Source organism: Symphodus melops (genome assembly GCF_947650265.1).
Source record: "Symphodus melops genome assembly, chromosome: 20".
In the NCBI taxonomy this organism is placed as follows: domain Eukaryota; kingdom Metazoa; phylum Chordata; class Actinopteri; order Labriformes; family Labridae; genus Symphodus; species Symphodus melops.
The window spans coordinates 4177657-4198139 of NC_136710.1; the positions used below are offsets into that span (position 1 = coordinate 4177657).

At 37.1% G+C, this 20483-nt stretch overlaps 1 protein-coding gene across 2 annotated transcripts; it reads right to left on the bottom strand.

Moving 5' to 3' along the window:
• Positions 1-1269: 1269 nt before the first annotated feature.
• On the bottom strand, positions 1270-20408 carry LOC306841533 (Fc receptor-like protein 5). Of its 2 annotated transcripts, XM_079371464.1 has the most exons (16): positions 19784-20408; positions 19450-19482; positions 18709-18978; positions 17896-18174; positions 17508-17783; positions 17134-17406; positions 16765-17049; positions 16316-16612; positions 15456-15719; positions 14911-15153; positions 14413-14529; positions 14272-14287; positions 14082-14194; positions 13931-13981; positions 12285-13763; positions 10486-10659 (listed from the first exon to the last, which is right to left on the bottom strand). In XM_079371464.1, the coding sequence occupies exons 1-15, from the start codon at positions 19818-19820 to the stop codon at positions 13729-13731; spliced, it is 2589 nt and encodes an 862-aa protein (XP_079227590.1). In that variant the 5' UTR covers positions 19821-20408; the 3' UTR covers positions 10486-10659; positions 12285-13728. The 2 variants fall into 2 exon arrangements, with proteins under 2 accessions (XP_079227591.1, XP_079227590.1); XM_079371465.1 differs by lacking the exons at positions 10486-10659; positions 12285-13763; positions 13931-13981; ... (11 more) ...; positions 19450-19482; positions 19784-20408 and adding exons at positions 1270-2247; positions 2415-2465; positions 2567-2679; ... (7 more) ...; positions 5982-6257; positions 6441-6550.
• Positions 20409-20483: the final 75 nt, after the last annotated feature.

Here is a 20483-nt window from a genome sequence, read left to right on the forward strand (position 1 = left end):
CTAATAAATGGGAAAATTATATGTGACCTCTCAGTCAGCATTTTCAATGTTAACAAAAACGTTTTCGTTTTTCAAGGAGCAAATAGGAAATTAACTAACTTGAAAACCACATTAACCTGATTCCTCTCCAAATGGATAATGTACTAATGACTCAATGAGAGGACGACTCTTAAAAAAATGCAAAACAGCAGATTCATCTTAATATTGATCGAGTCGCTGCTGATATTAAACTAATGAACAAGCACAAGGCCCTTGGTCAGTGTAGAACCCTCAACTGAATAAAGAGGTGCTTTATACCAGAGCAAATGTGTCCCATCACATCTGTGCCATATTAATATTTGCCAGTGGTAACCAGATGGAGTCATGTAGTACCCCATTATTTTTTTAATTTAGAGCCATTCAGAATCCCCACAAAGTCTGATACAGACGAGAAAAAGAGACAGCTGCTGGTGAGAGGCGTAAATGCACAAGGAGAAGTTACAGTGAAAACATAGGTTTAAAAAAAACAAACATGTGGAACGGCTGTGATAGTTAAAAACATGCAGTTACATTTCCTCATTTGAAATAAAAAGATTAGGGGCGCTGATGGCCTTAAACATGTTTGAATCATCAGACAAAAATAGGACAGATGAGTATGAAAGACTGAAACTCTTGGTTGTGTTTTGCTTCTCTGACCTACTTAATTAGTTTGAAATGTTTTAGAACTTCATTTTGTTTTGTATGAAATGCTTGAAACTGTGTAACGTAAAATTAGTAGTTCAAGTACTGCACTACATTTTTACGTGATGTAAAAAGGGTAGGTATAAAAGCTTCAGTACTAAATATTGATTGAGTACACTACTACTACTACAACTACTAAAAGATGTGTGTCCTTAATGTGTACCATTAAGTTTTACCAGCTCACTTAAATCTCTGCTTTTAAAGAAGAAAACATGGCTGCTCAAGCGATGCAGAACCTTGGTGATTTTCTGCCACTGAGCTGCGACACTGTAAAAGATGACAATGTTCATAATTTGTATTTCTATATTTTCGAAGGTAAAGAACTCCACATCGTTGATTGATAATGAATAAAAGTAGCACAACAATAACTTTCTTAAAAGGATGATATTTTAAACGTTTGTCTTTATCAGATATGAAAGCTGAAGATAGAAGGGAAATATGGGAAAGAGAGAGCGGGATAACAGACACTGCAAAGACCGTATTCTTATTGGCTGGTCTGTCAAAAAGCAAGTAAAACCAAAAGAAACTGTTGTTCCTGTTTAAAACAAATTATTATGATCATTACAGTACTTTAATACGTTAACAATACAAAACTGTTAAATAATGGAGATACAAATTACTGACCCTTCAATATATAAACTATAATGTAAATGATTACGTCTGTTGAAACAGGTCATTAAAGATATAACAGTCATGTTGATGTCCTTCTGAGATCTTTGTAAGCCAACACTGACAAAGAAGCAGATTTTAATCAACTGGGTGCTCAAGCTAAAATAAACAGTATCAAGCAGCTGAAACAACTTAAAAAGACAAAATTTAATGACAAAATAAAATCTGTACTTGTAAAGATAAGAAACTCTGTGAAATATTCTGATAATAATTGTAAGCTTTTAGCTAATATGAGTAATTGAATATATATTCTGTCACTCTGACTTAAAAAGAAAACAAATCAACTGTATTAATCCTTGAACATTTGTGATAATTGTAAAACAGAGATACAAGTATTAATGTTACTGATGTGAAGATAATCTATGTAATATAATCCGCTCCCTTAAACTCACAATATGTAGCAAGTTATTGGACTGTTTACATTCAAATATCAAAATAAATAAACATTGACTGAACCTGTTTTATACATATTTTCTGTTCAGTATTTACATTCCCACAAATATTTCCAACAGTTATCAAAGCCATAGAAATCCTTAATATTATAGTAACTGTGTTGTTGTGGTGGCCGCCATGACATCACCTCCATGACGCACACAACATGTTTATCGTTGCCGTGGAAACACCGGCTGTTGCGTAAAAGACCGCTACATAAATGAGAGGTAACTGCCACCGAAAGCTGCCGAACTGTTGCTGTATGTGCCGCTGTGATAAAAAGATCATGTAAATCAGACGTGGATACATGAGCTCGTCTTTAAACATATTCTCTTCTTCAGGTCTGTTTCACCCGCTTGTCTTCATTATGGTCAACTCCTTTTCAGTGTCTTCAGAGCCCTACTGATTGGTTGACATAATCATCCCCTTTAGAAAAATGAGAATCAAGCAAAAGTTTCTTCATCAATGTTTGTAAGGACGAGTGTCGTACAAATTCATAAATTCGTGACAAACATAAAACAACTTTGAGAGACATTTTCCTTCAATTTAAAATATATCTCCTACAGTGTGTATTAAATAAAAAAGTACAGTACCAGCGTTGTTGTCCTCAGAGATTTGGAGTGTTTCGTAGACACTGGCATCACCTGTATGAGAAATGAAAACCAAAAGTCATTCTGATCCCATTTTGGATCCATATATTCTGAAAACTCTGTGTGTAAACACACAATACCAATGACAAGCTTACCGTGCTGGAGAGTAGCGTATACGTCAGGTTGAGCCACATTCTGGTAAAGTTCATGACTTCTGGCAGAGTCCTGGTTGTTACTCTCAGACTGGCTGAGCCTTAAACATGCAGCACTGACATGTATTACATTTAGCAGCATGGCTTCAATTACTGTTATATTGAAAATAATTAAAGAGAGAGTTGAACCTACCTCCTGAAGCATGAGTCTGTGAAAAAGACATGTTACACTGTGTTTTACTTCATATAAACCACACTGCTAATCTCTGTCAGTACAAAACCACATTTAATATAAATAAATAATTTAATATGAAGAAGTAAAAGAAGGCCTTACCTTTGGACTGACGAGAACAATACAATAGGAGCAGAAATATTGCAAGCGCTACTCCACAGATCAGCCCAACAATCACAGGAATTACAGGAGATGAAGAGTCCTCAGGCCGGGGCAATGCTACATGTACACCAGCCATAAAGAAGAACAAACAGTAACTGATACTACAATTATACAAACAGTCCTTCAGCTGATTCAAAGTGTTATTAAATACTTTGATTCATGATGTTTCAGTCAAGACAAAACCACTCAAATGAGTACAAATAACATCCAACATAAATACATAATGTGATCACATATGTACATGTTTGAAATCAGCAATGCTTCATATCAGGACTTTGAAATCCACTGACTCAAACAAAACACTTTAAGACTTTACTGAGTCCAAAAATTAATGTTACTTTTAGTTCAGATACATTTTCTCTTAATTTCCCATTTTAAAGGATACAAAACAAATCCTAGTAAACACTAAAGAAATCCAGTGATTGTTATCTTACTCACCTGTTACTGACATCCAACTCTGAGACGACTCTCTCCCTGACATTTGACACTTGTAGAAGCCCTCATCAGACTTTGACACAGCAGAGATATTAAGCTGCTTTCTGGTATCATTTTGAATGAGTTTGTCGTTCCGATAGAAGAACACATAGGAAACGTTATCTCTGTGTCTTAATGTGCAGCTCAGAATAACTGAACTTCCTTCAGTCACTGGATGGACAGGGCTCACCAGGATGATATCAGACTCTGTTAAACAGTTGAAGCAAAGAGGATTCAGCCAGAGATCATCAGGTTCAAACTTGAAGATTAACAGACACAGAATAATCAGAATATAATTCTTCTTTTACAGCCATGCATTAAAGTCATGATAAATCTGATGTGTGATCTTGTTTACATCTTACTCCTTCTTGTGTTTCAGACTTTGGCATCAGATCAATAATGATTTACACTCAGACTTTAATCTTTTCTCTTATCTCATTAAGAGAGTAAATTCTCTTCTCAATGTCGATCAGGCAAAAAAAAAAAGAGAGAGATAAAAATCTTACTCTCTTTAGTGATGTTGACAGCGTTGCTGAACTCTCCTAAATCAGACTCACACCAGAATACATGATTTGTTGAGATGTAACGGTCTATTGTGCATGTTGATCCAGTCATTTGACCCAACCAGGAGCAATCTCTCAGGTAGCTGTCTTGTTGAAACCTCACTCTCCACTGAGTAGAGTTCCCCTCACACTTCAGTGAGACAGAATCATAGGTGAAGTGTTGCACTCTTTCAGGACTCACTGTGAGAGATGCTGGTGAGGGCAAATCTGAAGAAAAAACAAACAAGGAGTTTAACAAAGTCCAGCAGTCTAAAGATTAAAAAAGAACAGACAACTGAGCTGCTGTTGGATTTTATATCTAATTAAATAGCCAGCTGCTTCTGCTGTCTAAAAATTAAAAGACTTTCTTTGACCTTCCATTTCTAAAGATATGACAGATGAACATTTCATACAGATGTTTCTCCATGGGTAGTTGCTCTCACTTTGTGTCTGTGTTTCAGGTCTGTAGCTTTTTCTCATGTTCCATTTATTGTTTTGTCAGGAAAGCCTGAATTAGATTTTTCATATTGTGTGTACATGAGACTGACTACTGACCAACATTACTGTAATCATACAAACCCTCCTGTGGAGACTGAAAGCAGTTATTAATAAGATGCTCAATTATACAAAGTAAAATGTGTATGTATACAAGCTGACGACTCAATGAGAAGTTATTCTCAGAAAGAAAGAGCATGAAATCATCGTGATCAATTCTCATCTTGCTCTTTGATTGTTGACTCATAGAGACAAAAGTCTAAGTTGTTCATAAACATCAAATGAATAAAGATATTATTCTCAAGATAAAGACAGAATCTAACTGACCTCCAGACCAGACAAACTTTGGTTCACTGTAAGGAAGGTAACGCTCTGGATCTCCTCTTCCAGCTCTGCACACATATGCTGCTGTGTGTGTCTGTCCATGAACAATGAAGGAAGACTTTTCACTTTCAGATAGCAGCTGGTAGCTGTAGGAGTTGTCAGATAGTTTGGAAGTAGCGTTACAGGTATACCAGTAGAACCTCCATCCTGCTGATGGATGTTTAACCTCACAGTTCAGAGTCACAGAGTCTCCAGCACTCAGCCATAATGGAGACACTGTGAGGACAGGCCGGGGTGGACCTGTTGGAAAAGTGATTATTCAAAGAAATAAATAATCATGCAATGATGGAAAATCAGATATCAGTAAATAAGAAGTTGATTTTTTGTTTAATATAAATCAAAAAGTATTTGAATAAACAGTTTAATATGTATTTAAAATAAACGTTACTTACGGTTTAAAACTGTTAATGTGATGGGATCGCTCCAATCTGTTGGAGACTGGTCACTTTTTTTTCTGCCCTTACATCTGTAGTTTCCACTGTGTAATGTACGAGCAGCTCCAATCCTGTATTCCTTTTCACTCGAAGGTTTGGTTGAGCTGGTTGTTTTCCACTCGTACTCCCACTCAGCGTCGTCTCCATCCTTTATCTCACATCTTACAGTAATCGACTCGTTATTATAGATTTCAGACCAGTTTGGGTGCAGAGTCACGACAGCCTTGTTTGCAACCGCTAATGTTGAAGAATTCACAGTAAGTATACAGAGATGAAAAAACCTTAAATCGACACCAAATAATGTCAATATGCAAGACTTACTATTGTCCTTTAACTGAACTGAATCACTGTCCTCTGTTTTGTAAGCTGGGTTTCCTCTCTCTCCTCTACACCAGTAGAATCCCTCCTTAGAGACACGTATTTGTCCAGTCGAGGAGACATCTTTTATGGTTGATGGTTTAGAGGATTTATCTTCTGCGTACGAAAAGTAGTATTCCCAACCAGATGATAAGCTCACAGAGCAAGTCAGAGTCACATTACCTCCTACTGGAAAAACTGCGTCATCAGCCTTCAGTTCAGCCTTTGGTTTTTGTGCTGTTCAGTTTAAAACAGGGAAATAAGAAAGGATTAATGTTTCTTTAAATAGCCCTAAATAAAATACCTTAAGGAAATAAATGATTTTAAGTCCATCTTACCTGATACTTTCAGTGTGAGTGGAGTGCTCCACTGTGTTGAGGTAAGTACCTCAGTTTTGTGTTTTCCCTTACACTTGTATTCTCCTTCACTGCGAACAGTAGCACTGAATTTAAAGGATTCACTCTGTCTTACAGATCTATCAAAGCTGGTTTTCTCCCACTCATACTCCCACTCAGAGTCTTCTCCACCCTCGATTTCACATGTCAGAGTGATCTTCTCTCCGCTGTATATCTCAGTCCACTGGGGCTGCAGAGTCACAACAGCCCTGTTTGATACTGTTTGTGTTGAAGAGTTCCCAACAAGGACACAATGAGGAGGTAAAAAGAAACATCTTTACCTTTTTATCAAGAAATGTGTGAATAGAAAACAAAAAAACCTTAAACTTACAGATTCTGTTGATAGAGACTGAATCACTGAACGCAGTGTAGTAAGCTGGGTTTCCTCTCCAGCCTCTGCACCTGTAGACTCCTTCCTTGGAGACACTGATTTGTCCATTTAAGAGGTCAACATAATCTTCTGTGATGGTGATAACAGAGGATTTGTCTTGTCTGTACCAGATGTACGTCCAGCCAGAGGATGAAGGGTTCACGTTACAGGTCAGGGTCACAGCGCCCCCTGCTGGAATGGATGTAATTTCAGCTCTCAGTTCAGCCTTTGGTGTTGTTGCTGTTTGATATGGAAGCAAAGATGTGAAAAGGTAAATTACTGTGCCTACAGTCAAACTCAAACAGTGCTGCCCTCAGAAGGAAAACTGACTTAGTGTCAGGATTTATCTCTTAAATTATGTTGAATTTAAAATATATACATATTAGTTTGATTCCAGAAAAGACCGCATCATGTCTCTATCACTTTAAAAAAAAAACTACAACATGAGAGACTTTTCTCACTTTGACACCATCAAACTTAGGAGAGCTCTATGAATATCAGCAAACTTTTTTATCAAATGTGAATAACAGATGATCTTTATGAGCAATTATTCAGACCCTGATGGAAACTTCAAAGTTCACTGAAGAAATCATAGTGAGACGTATTTTATGCACATTACAAAAGCTGTAATGGTTTCTTAGTTATTTTATCACCAATCTGAAAGGAAAACATAATTAATTACACAGCTCCTTTTAAAAGACTGATTTTTTGTTTTTTTGTAATTGAGATGGAAACATGAACAGATTTTAATTATTGTCAACATGGTTCAACTTACATATTACAGTCAATTTGAAGGGTTCACTCCATTGTGTGTCGGTAGTAATAGGGTGGACTCTTCTGCCAAAACAGCTGTATTCTCTGTCATCAGCTTGGCTTGTAATGTATTCATTGTTTGTTGTACTTTGGTCTGAGCCTCCTATATTCCAATCAAACGTCCACTCATCGTCTCCACCTCCCTCAATCTCACATCTGAGAGTGATCGTCTCACCCCAGAATATTTTGGGCCAGTTACGAGTAACGGTCACTCGGGGACGGTTACCTGTTCACATCACAAAGACTCAGGAAAGAAACAGGATTGGAAATATACTAAAAAGAGAAAATGAGACAGTTTTCATCCATAATTCTTATTGTAATGATCTAAATGTCTGTACAATATAACGATGACAATAATGAGACAACAATAATGTTGCACATGGTTAAAAAGTAACGTGTACAGCAGCGTTAAAAGAATCAGCTGTTAAAGAGAAATAAGAGCTTAAAGAGTCACAACAGTTTCTTGAGATACCAGCAGCTTTCCAAGGTAAGGACAGAATCAGGTCAAAACAGAAAACTAAAATACATAACTTAAAAATATGTTTTAAAAGCAAACTTTCAGGAAGATAAAGTTCACCTTCCTGGACATTTTCTTTGAAAAAGGCAGTGAGATGATACATAAACACAAAAACTGCATGAAGATGCTGTTAAAGTGAAGTAGCTACAAAAAATAGAAATATAAGACAATCACTCACCTTGAGCCAATTCGCAAGGGATCAAATTCAACACTAAAACAAGATGAATAGTTCATCAGACATCAATCAAAGCAAGATAGAGTTTCATTTTAGACAATTGTTATTGTCAAAACACTTGAAAATGAGATGATTCATCTAAAGGGTTTGGCGGTCTAATTAATTCAAAAACTTGTTACATAACAAAGCCATCGACTATTTACTGTACATGTGTTGTTCACATATTATACAAACAGCAAGTTCAGTATCTCCTGTTGTTTAATTCAAACAGCCAAACTTCATGTTCATAGAAACATGACTCAATGTTTGAAATTGACAAAACTTAAGACGCACTGATGTACTCACAGAAAAACCCCAGCACACAACGCAAGGTTTGGTCCATCTTCACCTCCAAAGAGTCAACGAAACTCTGACGCTTAGCTTTTTAAAATACATTAACTTTGTGTTTGTAATAATGCAGAAGAAAAAAGAGAAGAAAGATCAGAAACATAAAATTAACAAACATTCATTAAAAGGTGAGTATTTCTCTCTGACTTCTCTTCACTTCCCTTTTACACAAGATTCTGAGACGAGCAGTTCATCAACCACAATAAACCTGTTTACACTTCCTGTCTGCTGCTCGAATAAGAAAGAGATCATGTGAAATGAATTCTGTCAGATGTAAAATAAATCAATTATGGCATAAATAAGTAATTATTGTACATCAATGAAACTTCATGCTCAGAACTTTAAGACCACATAAAACAACAAACTATAAATATGATTTCATGCAATAAACAATATGAGTGTCCTTGTTTAATACGTCCTGGTGGTAGAATTATAAAATGAATGTTATTTAAAAACTTACATAAGAAATAATAAGTAAGAGTTCATGTCCCGGTGTGGATCATTATGGAGTACTTTCAAGGTGCTTTTGAGCAAGGCACTGGGCCCCCAACCTCTCTGGTGTACTCGCTGTGTAGCAGTGTGTAGCAGTCACACTCTGACATGCTCTCTCCACTAAAGCATGTCCACTGGTCCTGTTTGAACACGTGTGTGAATCTGGCCAGTGTGTGTGTGAGAAGCGTGTCTCTAAATAACAGAGTGTTAAACCAGAATTTCTCTCAGGGATTCAAAAAGGATATGTAATTAAAAAAAACAAAAATTATAACTAAAACAACTAAAGCCACAGTAAGAGGGTGGAAAAAAAACATCAAAACCTCAACATGCAAATGTTCCCACATTGTGGTAGAGATCTAGTTTCTAGTTTGTTTGAAACCCACAACACCAGAAACATGAACTGCTTATTGCCCATGGCTAAATATTACTATTTTTCAGGTTGTTTTCACGAGCAGAAAAAAAGAAGACAAAAAGTTGACAATATGTTTCCTGTAATCTTACATGTAACTTTATTTTCTGCCTCATTTACCATCTAGACGTTTTTCCTTTAGTACTCCGGGAACAGTTGTCCTGATGCTTTCACAGCGGGCTCTAACTCATTGATTATTGGTTTCTTGGGAACTTTGAGTGAAAAGTTGTTTTACTCATCTTAATTAAGCAAAAAGTAAAAACCACAAAACTCAGAACATGAGGGGAACTGAGGACAAATGTAATTCCCCCATGATATAGTTGGTACTTGGTACAGTCTGACTGACCACTTCCTGTACCAACAGCTCTGCTGCAGGAGGCACATCTTTCACTGACAGCGGCCATGATGTCACTGAAGCAGCAGAATTTACACTATTAATAACTTTGAACAACTTTAGCAGTGTGAAAAATGGGTGGATGCTGAAGTGACCTTGTTCATATAGCAACATTCAAGTTGTGAAAGCAGCTTGATGATGCCGACAATAAAGCAAATAAAATCAACTGTTTATAAGTATACCAATCAAATATGGGAAAGGAGAATGTGTTACTCTCTAACAAATAGAATATACAGTTTCTTTACTGAAATGGAAACAGAGCTGCAAGTTCAAGTTGTTCATATTTTGATATGCCTAATAAATGGGAAAATTATTTGTGACCTCTCAGTCAGCATTTTCATTGTTAACAAAAACGTTTTCGTTTTACAAGGAGCAAATAGGAAATTAACTAACTTGATATCCACATTAACCTGATTCCTCTCCAAATGGATAATGTACTAATGACTCAATGAGAGGACGACTCTTAAAAAAATGCAAAAGAGCAGATTCAGCTTAATATTGATCGAGTCGCTGCTGATGTTACACTAATGAACAAGCACAAGGCCCTTGGTCAGTGTAGAACCCTCATCTGAATAAAGAGGTGCTTTATACCAGAGCAAATGTGTCCCATCACATCTGTGCCATATTAATATTTGCCAGTGGTAACCAGATGGAGTCATGTAGTGCCCCATTATTTTTTAATTTAGAGCCATTCAGAATCCCCACAAAGTCTGATACAGACGAGAAAAAGAGACAGCTGTTGGTGAGAGGCGTAAATGCACAAGGAGAAGTTACAGTGAAAACATAGGTTTAAAAAAAAACATGTGGAACGGCTGTGATAGTTAATTAAAAACATGTAGTTACATTTCCTCATTCGAAATAAAAAGATTAGGGGCGCTGATGGCCTTAAACATGTTTGAATCATCAGACAAAAATAGGACAGATGAGTATGAAAGACTGAAACTCTTGGTTGTGTTTTGCTTCTGTGACCTACTTGATTAGTTTGAAATGTTTTAGAACTTCATTTTGTTTTGTATGAAATGTTTGAAACTGTGTAACGTAAAATTAGTAGTTCAAGTACTGCACTAGACTGTTGGGTCCAGACAGGATGACAAAGTTCAGGCTGTGTCCCTTTAGAGAACCATGACAAAAGACTCTTTATCCCAGCATGCCTTGCATTTACTCCCAGAAGGCTTTGCCACACCAAACACATAGGTGTGAAGTTTGGGAGGGATAAAACCCCAGGACAACTAGTGTTCTCCCTCTTTCATACGTCGTCTGGCGACGTCCGAGGATATCAACTCTGTTCCTGTTTCGCAGCACGACTCTCTTTGTTTAAAAGTTTTGGCGCGCAGATAACCCAAGGCCTTGAAGCATACCGACATCCTGAATTCCGAGCTTAGATCATCCATTTGAACGCATCTCTAAGAAGAGCGTCTTATTTCTCCCGTATTAAAACGGTATTGAGAGAGATTGTAAGGATTACATCTCGTTCCGTCCTAAAAGAAAGGACATCCACGGAGATCACCTCGCTCGACGGAGGACACTACGGCCCTGCTCAACCCCTTGGACGCGGCGCCATCAGCCAACAACTGCAGGAAGACGCTAAAGATCGTTGCAAGGACCCCTTTTCTTCCTTCATCAACCGCGGACAAACGGTTACAAGTGAGGCATAGCTAGGTCTGGGCAGTTAGATATAGAGAGTGTTTAATAACGGAGTTATTATTGTGAAACTGTGATAATATTTGCTTGGTGTTTGACCACTGTGTCTTAGGTTTTATGAGAGTAAAACCTCTTTTGTTTTCTTTATTTGTGCCGCTGCGTCCCGTGTGTTTCTCTGTGAACTCTCGCGTCATAACCGGGTAATAGACTCATTATCAGAAAGACTAGTGTGAACGCCGGCTGATACAAATCCGGCCACTGGCTTCTGGTAGTGAAGTTAACTATGCTCTGAGTTGTGCGTGAGTTCCAGGCTGAGATTGAGCTTCTGAGGTGCGTTCTTTTCTCTCTCGCTCTCTCCCTTTACACACACACGCACATTTCGGCAGACGCACACACATAGATATCCGTGGCTTTCCAGACGCTGCAGAAACGTAGATCAGGTAGAGACAGTTTGACTCCGTCTCTAGACAATAGACCAGGTTAGGAGACTTGTATTCTGTGTCCGCCATCACGTGACCACGCGTGGTCGCGCTGCCATTTTGATCTCTCTCTCTCTCTCTCACTCACTCTCATAGAAACACGCACGCACGCACGCACGCACACACACACGTGCCACGCTTGTTTATGTTTGTTACCTGTAGTTTGGTTTATAATAGTTGTTTGTTTGATTGAATTTCATTGATTAACTTGATGTTTCTTTGTTAAATAAATTCTGTTATAATTTAAAGAGCAGTTGTTTGTGATTACTGTGTATTTGGTTTGTGACGTAGGCTGGGTGAAAGGTCTTTGTGTTCGATATCACACCTTCAATTAAATACAGATTATTAATGATATTGGTATTTAATTAACTAATTTGAGACTGATATTTGTAATATTTTGGTTGTTCCCTGTTTACAGGGCGGTGCCCCAAGGTTTATTAAACTCAGTTTAATAATAATAATTGATTTATTTTAATAATTATGTAAACTTAATTAAATTTAATTCGACAACTAAATGTTACATCCTAAAACCCCAACATAATGTTGCCGCCGTGGAAGGTCCCAACAACACTTTTATGTGATGTAAAAAGGGTAGGTATAAAAAACTTCAGTACTAAATATTGATTGAGTACACTACTACTACTACAACTACTAAAAGATGTGTGTCCTTAATGTGTACCATTAAGTTTTACCAGCTCACTTAAATCTCTGCTTTTAAAGAAGAAAACATATGGCTGCTCAAGCGATGCAGAACCTTGGTTATTTTCTGCCACTGAGCTGCGACACTGTAAAAGATGACAATGTTCATAATTTGTATTTCTGTATTTTCGAAGGTAAAGAACTCCACATCGTTGATTGATAATGAATAAAAGTAGCACAACAATAACTTTCTTAAAAGGATGATTTTTTAAACATTTGTCTTTATCAGATATGAAAGCTGAAGATAGAAGGGAAATATGGGAAAGAGAGAGCGGGATAACAGACACTGCAAAGACCGTATTCTTATTGGCTGGTCTGTCAAAAAGCAAGTAAAACCAAAAGAAACTGTTGTTCCTGTTTAAAAAAATTATTATGATCATTACAGTACTTTAATACGTTAACAATACAAAACTGTTAAATAATGGAGATACAAATTACTGACCCTTCAATATATAAACTATAATGTAAATAATTATGTCTGTTGAAACAGGTCATTAGAGATATAACAGTAATGTTGATGTCCTTCTGAGATCTTTGCCAACACTGACAAAGAAGCAGATTTTAATCAACTGGGTGCTCAAGCTAAAATAAACAGTATCAAGCAGCTGAAACAACTTAAAAAGACAAAAAATTATGACAAAAAAAGATCTGTACTTGTAAAGATAAGAAACTCTGTGAAATATTCTGATAATAATTGTAAGCTTTTAGCTAATATGAGTAATTGAATATATATTCTGTCACTCTGACTTAAACAGAAAACAAATCAACTGTATTAATCCTTGAACATTTGTGATAATTGTAAAACAGAGATACAAGTATTAATGTTACTGATGTGAAGATAATCTATGTAATATAATCCGCTCCCTTAAACACACAATATGTAGAAAGTTATTGGACTGTTTAGACTAAAATATCAAAATAAATAAACATTGACTGAACCTATGTTTTATACATATTTTCTGTTCAGTATTTACATTCCCACAAATATTTCCAACAGTTATCAAAGCCATAGAAATCCTTAATATTATATTAACGGAAGCTGTGTTGTCTTGTTGGCCGCTATGACATCACCTCCATGACACACGCAACATGTTTATCGTTGCCGTGGAAACACCGGCTGTTGCGTAAAAGACCGCTACATAAATGAGAGGTAACTGCCACCGAAAGCTGCCGAACTGTTGCTGTATGTGCCGCTGTGATAAAAAGATCATGTAAATCAGACGTGGATACATGAGCTTGTCTTTAAACATATTCTCTTCTTCAGGTCTGTTTCACCCGCTTGTCTTCATTATGGTCAACTCCTTTTCAGTGTCTTCAGAGCCCTACTGATTGGTTGACATAATCATCCCCTTTAGAAAAATGAGAATCAAGCTAAAGTTTCTTCATCAATGTTTGTAAGGACGAGTGTCGTACAAATTCATAGATTCATGACAAACATAAAACAACTTTGAGAGACATTTTCCTTCAATTTAAAATATATCTCCTACAGTGTGTATTAAATAAAAAAGTACAGTACCAGTGTTGTTGTCCTCAGAGATTTGGAGTGTTTCGTAGACACTGGCATCACCTGTATGAGAAATGAAAACCAAAAGTCATTCTGATCCCATTTGGATCAATATATTCTGAAAACTCTGTGTGTAAACACACAATACCAATGAAAAGCTTACCGTGCTGGAGAGTAGCGTATACGTCAGGTTGAGCCACATTCTGGTAAAGTTCATGACTTCTGGCAGAGTCCTGGTTGTTACTCTCAGACTGGCTGGGCCTTAAACATGCAGCACTGACATGTATTACATTTAGCATCATGGCTTCAATTACTGTTATATTTAAAATAATTAAAGAGAGAGTTGAACCTACCTCCTGAAGCACGAGTCTGTGAAAAAGACATGTTACATTGTGTTTTACTTCATGTAAACCACACTGCTTATCTCTGTCAGTACAAAACTACATTTAATATAAATAAATAATTTAATATGAAGAAGTAAAAGAAGGCCTTACCTTTGGACTGACGATAAGAATACAATAGGAGCAGAAATATTGCAAGCGCTACTCCACAGATCAGCCCAACAATCACAGCAATTACAGGAGATGAAGAGTCCTCAGGCCGGGGCAATGCTACATGTACACCAGCCATAAAGAAGAACAAACAGTAACTGATACTACAATTATACAAACAGTCCTTCAGCTGATTCAAAGTGTTATTAAATACTCTGATTCATGATGTTTCAGTAAAGACAAAACTACTCAAATGAGTACAAATAACATCCAACATAAATACATAATGTGATCACATATGTACATGTTTGAAATCAGCAATGCTTCATATCAGGACTTTGAAATCCACTGACTCAAACAAAACACTTTAAGACTTTACTGAGTCCAAAAATTAACGTTACTTTTAGTTCAGATACATTTTCTCTTAATTTCCCCTTTTAAAGGATACAAAACAAATCCTGGTAAACACTAAAGAAATCCAGTGATTGTTATCTTACTCACCTGTTACTGACATCCAACTCTGAGACGACTCTCTCCCTGAGGTTTGACACTTGTAGAAGCCCTCATCAGACTTTGACACAGCAGAGATTTTAAGCTGCTTTCTGGCATCATTTTGAATGAGTTTGTCGTTCCGATAGAAGAACACATTGGATACAGGGTCGTTATGTTTTAATGTGCAGCTCAGAATAACTGAAATTCCTTCAGTCACTGGATGGACAGGGCTCACCAGGATGATATCAGACTCTGTTAAACAGTTGAAGCAAAGAGGATTCAGCCAGAGATCATCAGGTTCAAACTTGAAAATTAGCAGACACAGAATAATCCGAATATAATTCTTCTTTTACAGCCATGCATTAAAGTCATGATAAATCTGATGTGTGATCTTGTTTACATCTTACTCCTTCTTGTGTTTCAGACTTTGGCATCAGATCAATAAAGATTTACACTCAGACTTTAATCTTTTCTCTTATCTCATTAAGAGAGTAAATTCTCTCCTCAATGTCGATCAGGCAAAAAAATAACTAAAAAAAAGATACAAATCTTACTCTCTTTAGTGATGTTGACAGCGTTGCTGAACTCTCCTAAATCAGACTCACACCAGAATACATGATTTGTTGAGATGTAACTGTCTATTGTACATGTTGATCCAGTCATTTGACCCCTCCTGGAGCAATCGCTCAGGTAGCTGTTTTGTTGAAACCTCACTCTCCACTGAGTAGAGTTCCCCTCACACGTCAGTGAGACAGAATCAAAGATGAAGTGTTGCACTCTTTCAGGACTCACTGTGAGAGATGCTGGTGAGGGCAAATCTAAAGAAAAAAGAAACATGTGGTTTAACAAAGTCCAGCAGTCTAAAGATTAAAAAAGAACACACAACTTAGCTGCTGTTGGATTTTATATCTAATTAAATAGCCAGCTGCTTCTGCTGTCTAAAAATTAAAAGACTTTCTTTGACCTTCCATTTCCAAAGATATGACAGATTAATATTTCATACAGATGTTTCTCCATGGGTAGTTGCGGTCTCACTTTGTGTCTGTGTTTCAGGTCTGTAGCTTTTTCTCATGTTCCATTTATTGTTTTGTCAGGAAAGCCTGAATTAGACTTTTCATATTGTGTGTACATGAGACTGACTACTGACCAACATTACTGTAATCATACAAACCCTCCTGTGGAGACTGAAAGCAGTTATTAATAAGATGCTCAATTATACAAAGTAAAATGTGTATGTATACAAGCTGACGACTCAATGAGAAGTTATTCTCAGAAAGAAAGAGCATGAAGTCATCGTGATCAATTCTCATCTTGCTCTTTGATTGTTGACTCACAGAGACAAAAGTCTAAGTTGTTCATAAACATCAAATGAATAAAGATATTATCCTCAAGATAAAGACAGAATCTAACTGACCTCCAGACCAGACAAACTTTGGTTCACTGTAAGGAAAGTAACGCTCTGGATCTCCTCTTCCAGCTCTGCACACATATGCTGCTGTGTGTGTCTGTCCATGAACAATGAAGGAAGACTTTTCACTTTCAGATAGCAGCTGGTAGCTGTAGGAGTTGTCAGATAGTTCGGAAGTAGCTTTACAGGTATACCAGTAGACTCTCCATCCTGCTGATGGATGTTTAACCTCACAGTTCAGAGTCACAGAGTCTCCAGCACTCAGCCATAATGGAGACACTGTGAGGACAGGCCAGGGTGGATCTGTTGGAAAAGTGATTATTCAAAGAAATAAATAATCATGTAATGATGGAAAATCAGATATCAGTAAATAAGAACTTGATTTTTTGTTTAATATAAATGAAAAAGTATTTGAATAAACAGTTTAATATGTATTTAAAATAAACGTTACTTACGGTTTAAAACTGTTAATGTGATGGGATCGCTCCAATCTGTTGGAGACTGGTCACTTCTTTTTCTGCCCTTACATCTGTAGTTTCCACTGTGTAATGTATTAACACGTCCAATCCTGTATTCCTTTTCACTTGAAGGTTTGAAGAGGATTGAGCTGGTTGTTTTCCACTCGTACTCCCACTCAGCGTCGTCTCCATCCTTTATCTCACATCTTACAGTAATCGACTCGTCATTATAGATTTCCGACCAGTTTGGGTGCAGAGTCACGACAGCCTTGTTTGCAACCGCTAATGTTGAAGAATTCACAGTAAGTATACAAAGATGAAAAAACCTTAAATCTACACCAAATAATGTCAATATGCAAGACTTACTTTTTTCCTTTAACTGAACTGAATCACTGTCCTCTGTTTTGTAAGCTGGGCTTCCTCTCTCTCCTCTACACCAGTAGAGTCCCTCCTTAGAGACACGTATTTGTCCAGTCGAGGGGACATCTTTTACGGTCAATGGTTTAGAGGATTTATCTGCTCTGTACCAAAAGTAGTATTCCCAACCAGATGATAAGCTCACAGAGCAGGTCAGGGTCACAGCACCTCTTACTGGAATATCTGTGTCATCAGCCTTCAGTTCAGCCGTTGGTTTTTGTGCTGTTCAGTTTAAAACAGGGAAATAAGAAAGGATTAATGTTTCTTTAAATAGCCCTTAATAAAATACCTTAAGGAAATAAATGATTTTAAGTCCATCTTACCTGATACTTTCAGTGTGAGTGGAGTGCTCGACTGTGTTGAGGTAAGTACCTCAGTTTTGTGTTTTCCCTTACACTTGTATTCTCCTTCACTGCGAACAGTAGCTTTGAATTCAAAAGATTCACTCTGTCTTACAGCTCTATCAGAGCTGGTTGTCTCCCACTCATACTCCCACTCAGAGTCTTCTCCACCCTCGATTTCACATGTCAGAGTGATCTTCTCTCCGCTGTATATCTCAGTCCACTGGGGCTGCAGAGTCACAACAGCCCTGTTTGATACTGTTTGTGTTCAAGAGTTCCCAACAAGGACACAATGAGGAGGTAAAAAGAAACATCTTTACCTTTTTATCAAGAAATGTGTGAATAGAAAACAAAAAAACCTTAAACTTACAGATTCTGTTGATAGAGACTGAATCACTGTACTGAGTGTAGTAAGCTGGGTTTCCTCTCCAGCCTCTGCACCTGTAGACTCCTTCCTTGGAGACACTGATTTGTCCATTTGAGAGGTCAACATAATCTTCTGTGACGGTGATAACAGGGGATTTGTCTTCTCTGTACCAGATGTACGTCCAGCCAGAGGATGTAGGGTTCACGTTACAGGTCAGGGTCACAGCGCCCCCTGGTGGAATGGATGACGTCTCAGCTCTCAGTTCAGCCTTTGGTCTTGTTGCTGTTTGATTTGGAAGCAAAGATGTGAAAAGGTAAATTACTGTGCCAACAGTCAAACTCAAACAGTGCTGCCCTCAGAAGGAAAACATACTTAATGTTTGGATTTATCTCTTAAATTATGTTACATTTAAAATATATACATATTAGTTTGATTCCAGAAAAGACCCCATCATGTCTGTATCACTTTAAAAAAAAAACTACAACATGAGAAAATTTTCTCACTTTGACACCATCAAACTTAGGAGAGCTATCAATATCAACTTTTTTTTTTAATCAAATGTAAATAACAGATGATCTTTATGAGCAATTATTCAGACCCTGATGGAAACTTCAAAGTTCACTGAAGAAATCATAGTGAGACGTATTTTATGCACATTACAAAAGCTGTAATGGTTTCTTAGTTATTTTATCACCAATCTGAAAGGAAAACATAATTAATTACACAGCTCCTTTTAAAAGACTGATTTTTTGTTTTTTTGTAATTTAGATGGAAACATGAACAGATTTTAATTATTGTCAACATGGTTCAACTTACATGTTACAGTCAATTTTAAGGGTTCACTCCATTGTGTGTAGGTAGTAATAGGGTGGCCTCTGCTGCCTAAGCATCTGTACTCTCCGTTGTCAGATGAAGTGGCATGGATAATGTATTTATTGTTTGTTGTACGTTGGTCTGAGCCTCGTATTTTCCAATCAAACGTCCACTCATCGTCTCCACCTCCCTCAATCTCACATCTGAGAGTGATCGTCTCACCCCAGAATATTTCGCGCCAGTTTGGAGTAACGGTCACTCGGGGACGGTAACCTGTTCACATCACAAAGACTCAGGAAAGAAACAGGATTGGAAATAAACTAAAAAGAGAAAATGTGACGGTTTTCATCCATGATCCTTATTGTAATGATCTAAATGTTTGTACAATATAACGATGACAATAATGACACAACAATAATGTTGCAAATGGTTTAAAAGTAACGTGTACAGCAGCGTTAAAAGAAGCAGCTGTTAAAGAGAAATAAGAGCTTAAAGAGTCACAACAGTTTCTTGAGATACCAGCAGCTTTCCAAGGTAAGGACAGAATCAGGTCAAAACAGAAAACTAAAATACATAACTTAAAAATATGTTTTAAAAGCAAACTTTCTGGAAGATAAAGTTCACCTTCCAGGACATTTTCTTTTAAAAAGGCAGTGAGATAATATATAAACAGAAAACACTACATGAAGATGCTGTTAAAGTGATGAAGCAGGTAAAAAACAGAAATATAAGACAATCACTCACCTTGAGCCAATCCGCGGGGGAACAAATTCAGCACTAAAATAAAGATTAATAGTTCATCAGACATCAATCAAAGCAAGATAGAGTTTCATTTTAGACAATTGTTATTGTCAAAACACTTGAAAATGAGATGATTCATCTAAAGGGTCTAATTAATTAAAAACTTGTTACATAACAAAACCATCGAGTATTTACTGTACATGTGTTGCTCAAATATTGTACAAACAGCAAGTTCAGTATCTCCTGTTGTATTATTCAAACAACCAAACTTCATGTTCATAGAAACATGACTCAATGTTTGAAATTGACAAAAGTTCAAAAGCACTGATGTACTCACAGAAAAACCCCAACACACAACGCAAGGTTTGGTCCATCTTCAAATCCAAAGTGTCAACGAAACTCTGATGCTTAGCTTTTACAAAAAAAAATCAACTTTGTATTTGCAATAATGCAGAAGAAGAAGAGAAAGATAAGTAACAGTTCATTAAAAGGTGTGCGCAGTATTTTTCTCTGACTTGCTCTTTTTCCTTTACTTCCTTCCCTTTTACATAAGATTCTGAGAAGAGCAGTGGATCAACAATATATCTGTTTACACTTCCTGTCTGCTGCTCGAATAAGAAAGATCATGTGAAATGGATTCTGTGAGATGTGAAATAAATAAATTATGGCATACATAACTAATTATTGCACATCCATGAAACTATTTTTTTTTTCATATATATACTTTACTAATCCACGATGGGGAAATTTGGGTTGCACTCTGTTATTTTAGAGACATGCTTCTCACACACACACAGGCCTCAATCACACATGCACAAGCAGGACCAGGCATTAATGGAGAAATGTCAGAGTGTGGCGCCAGCCCCCACTGGAAGCGCCCCCTGAGCTGGAGGGGGTTCGGTGCCTTGCTCATGGGCATCTCTGCAGTGCTCAAGAAGTTTTCAGACATCTCTCCAGCTACCAGATCATCAGGACTTGAACCAGCGACCATACGATTCCAGTCCCAACCGACTGAGGTACTGCCGCCCAAACTAAAA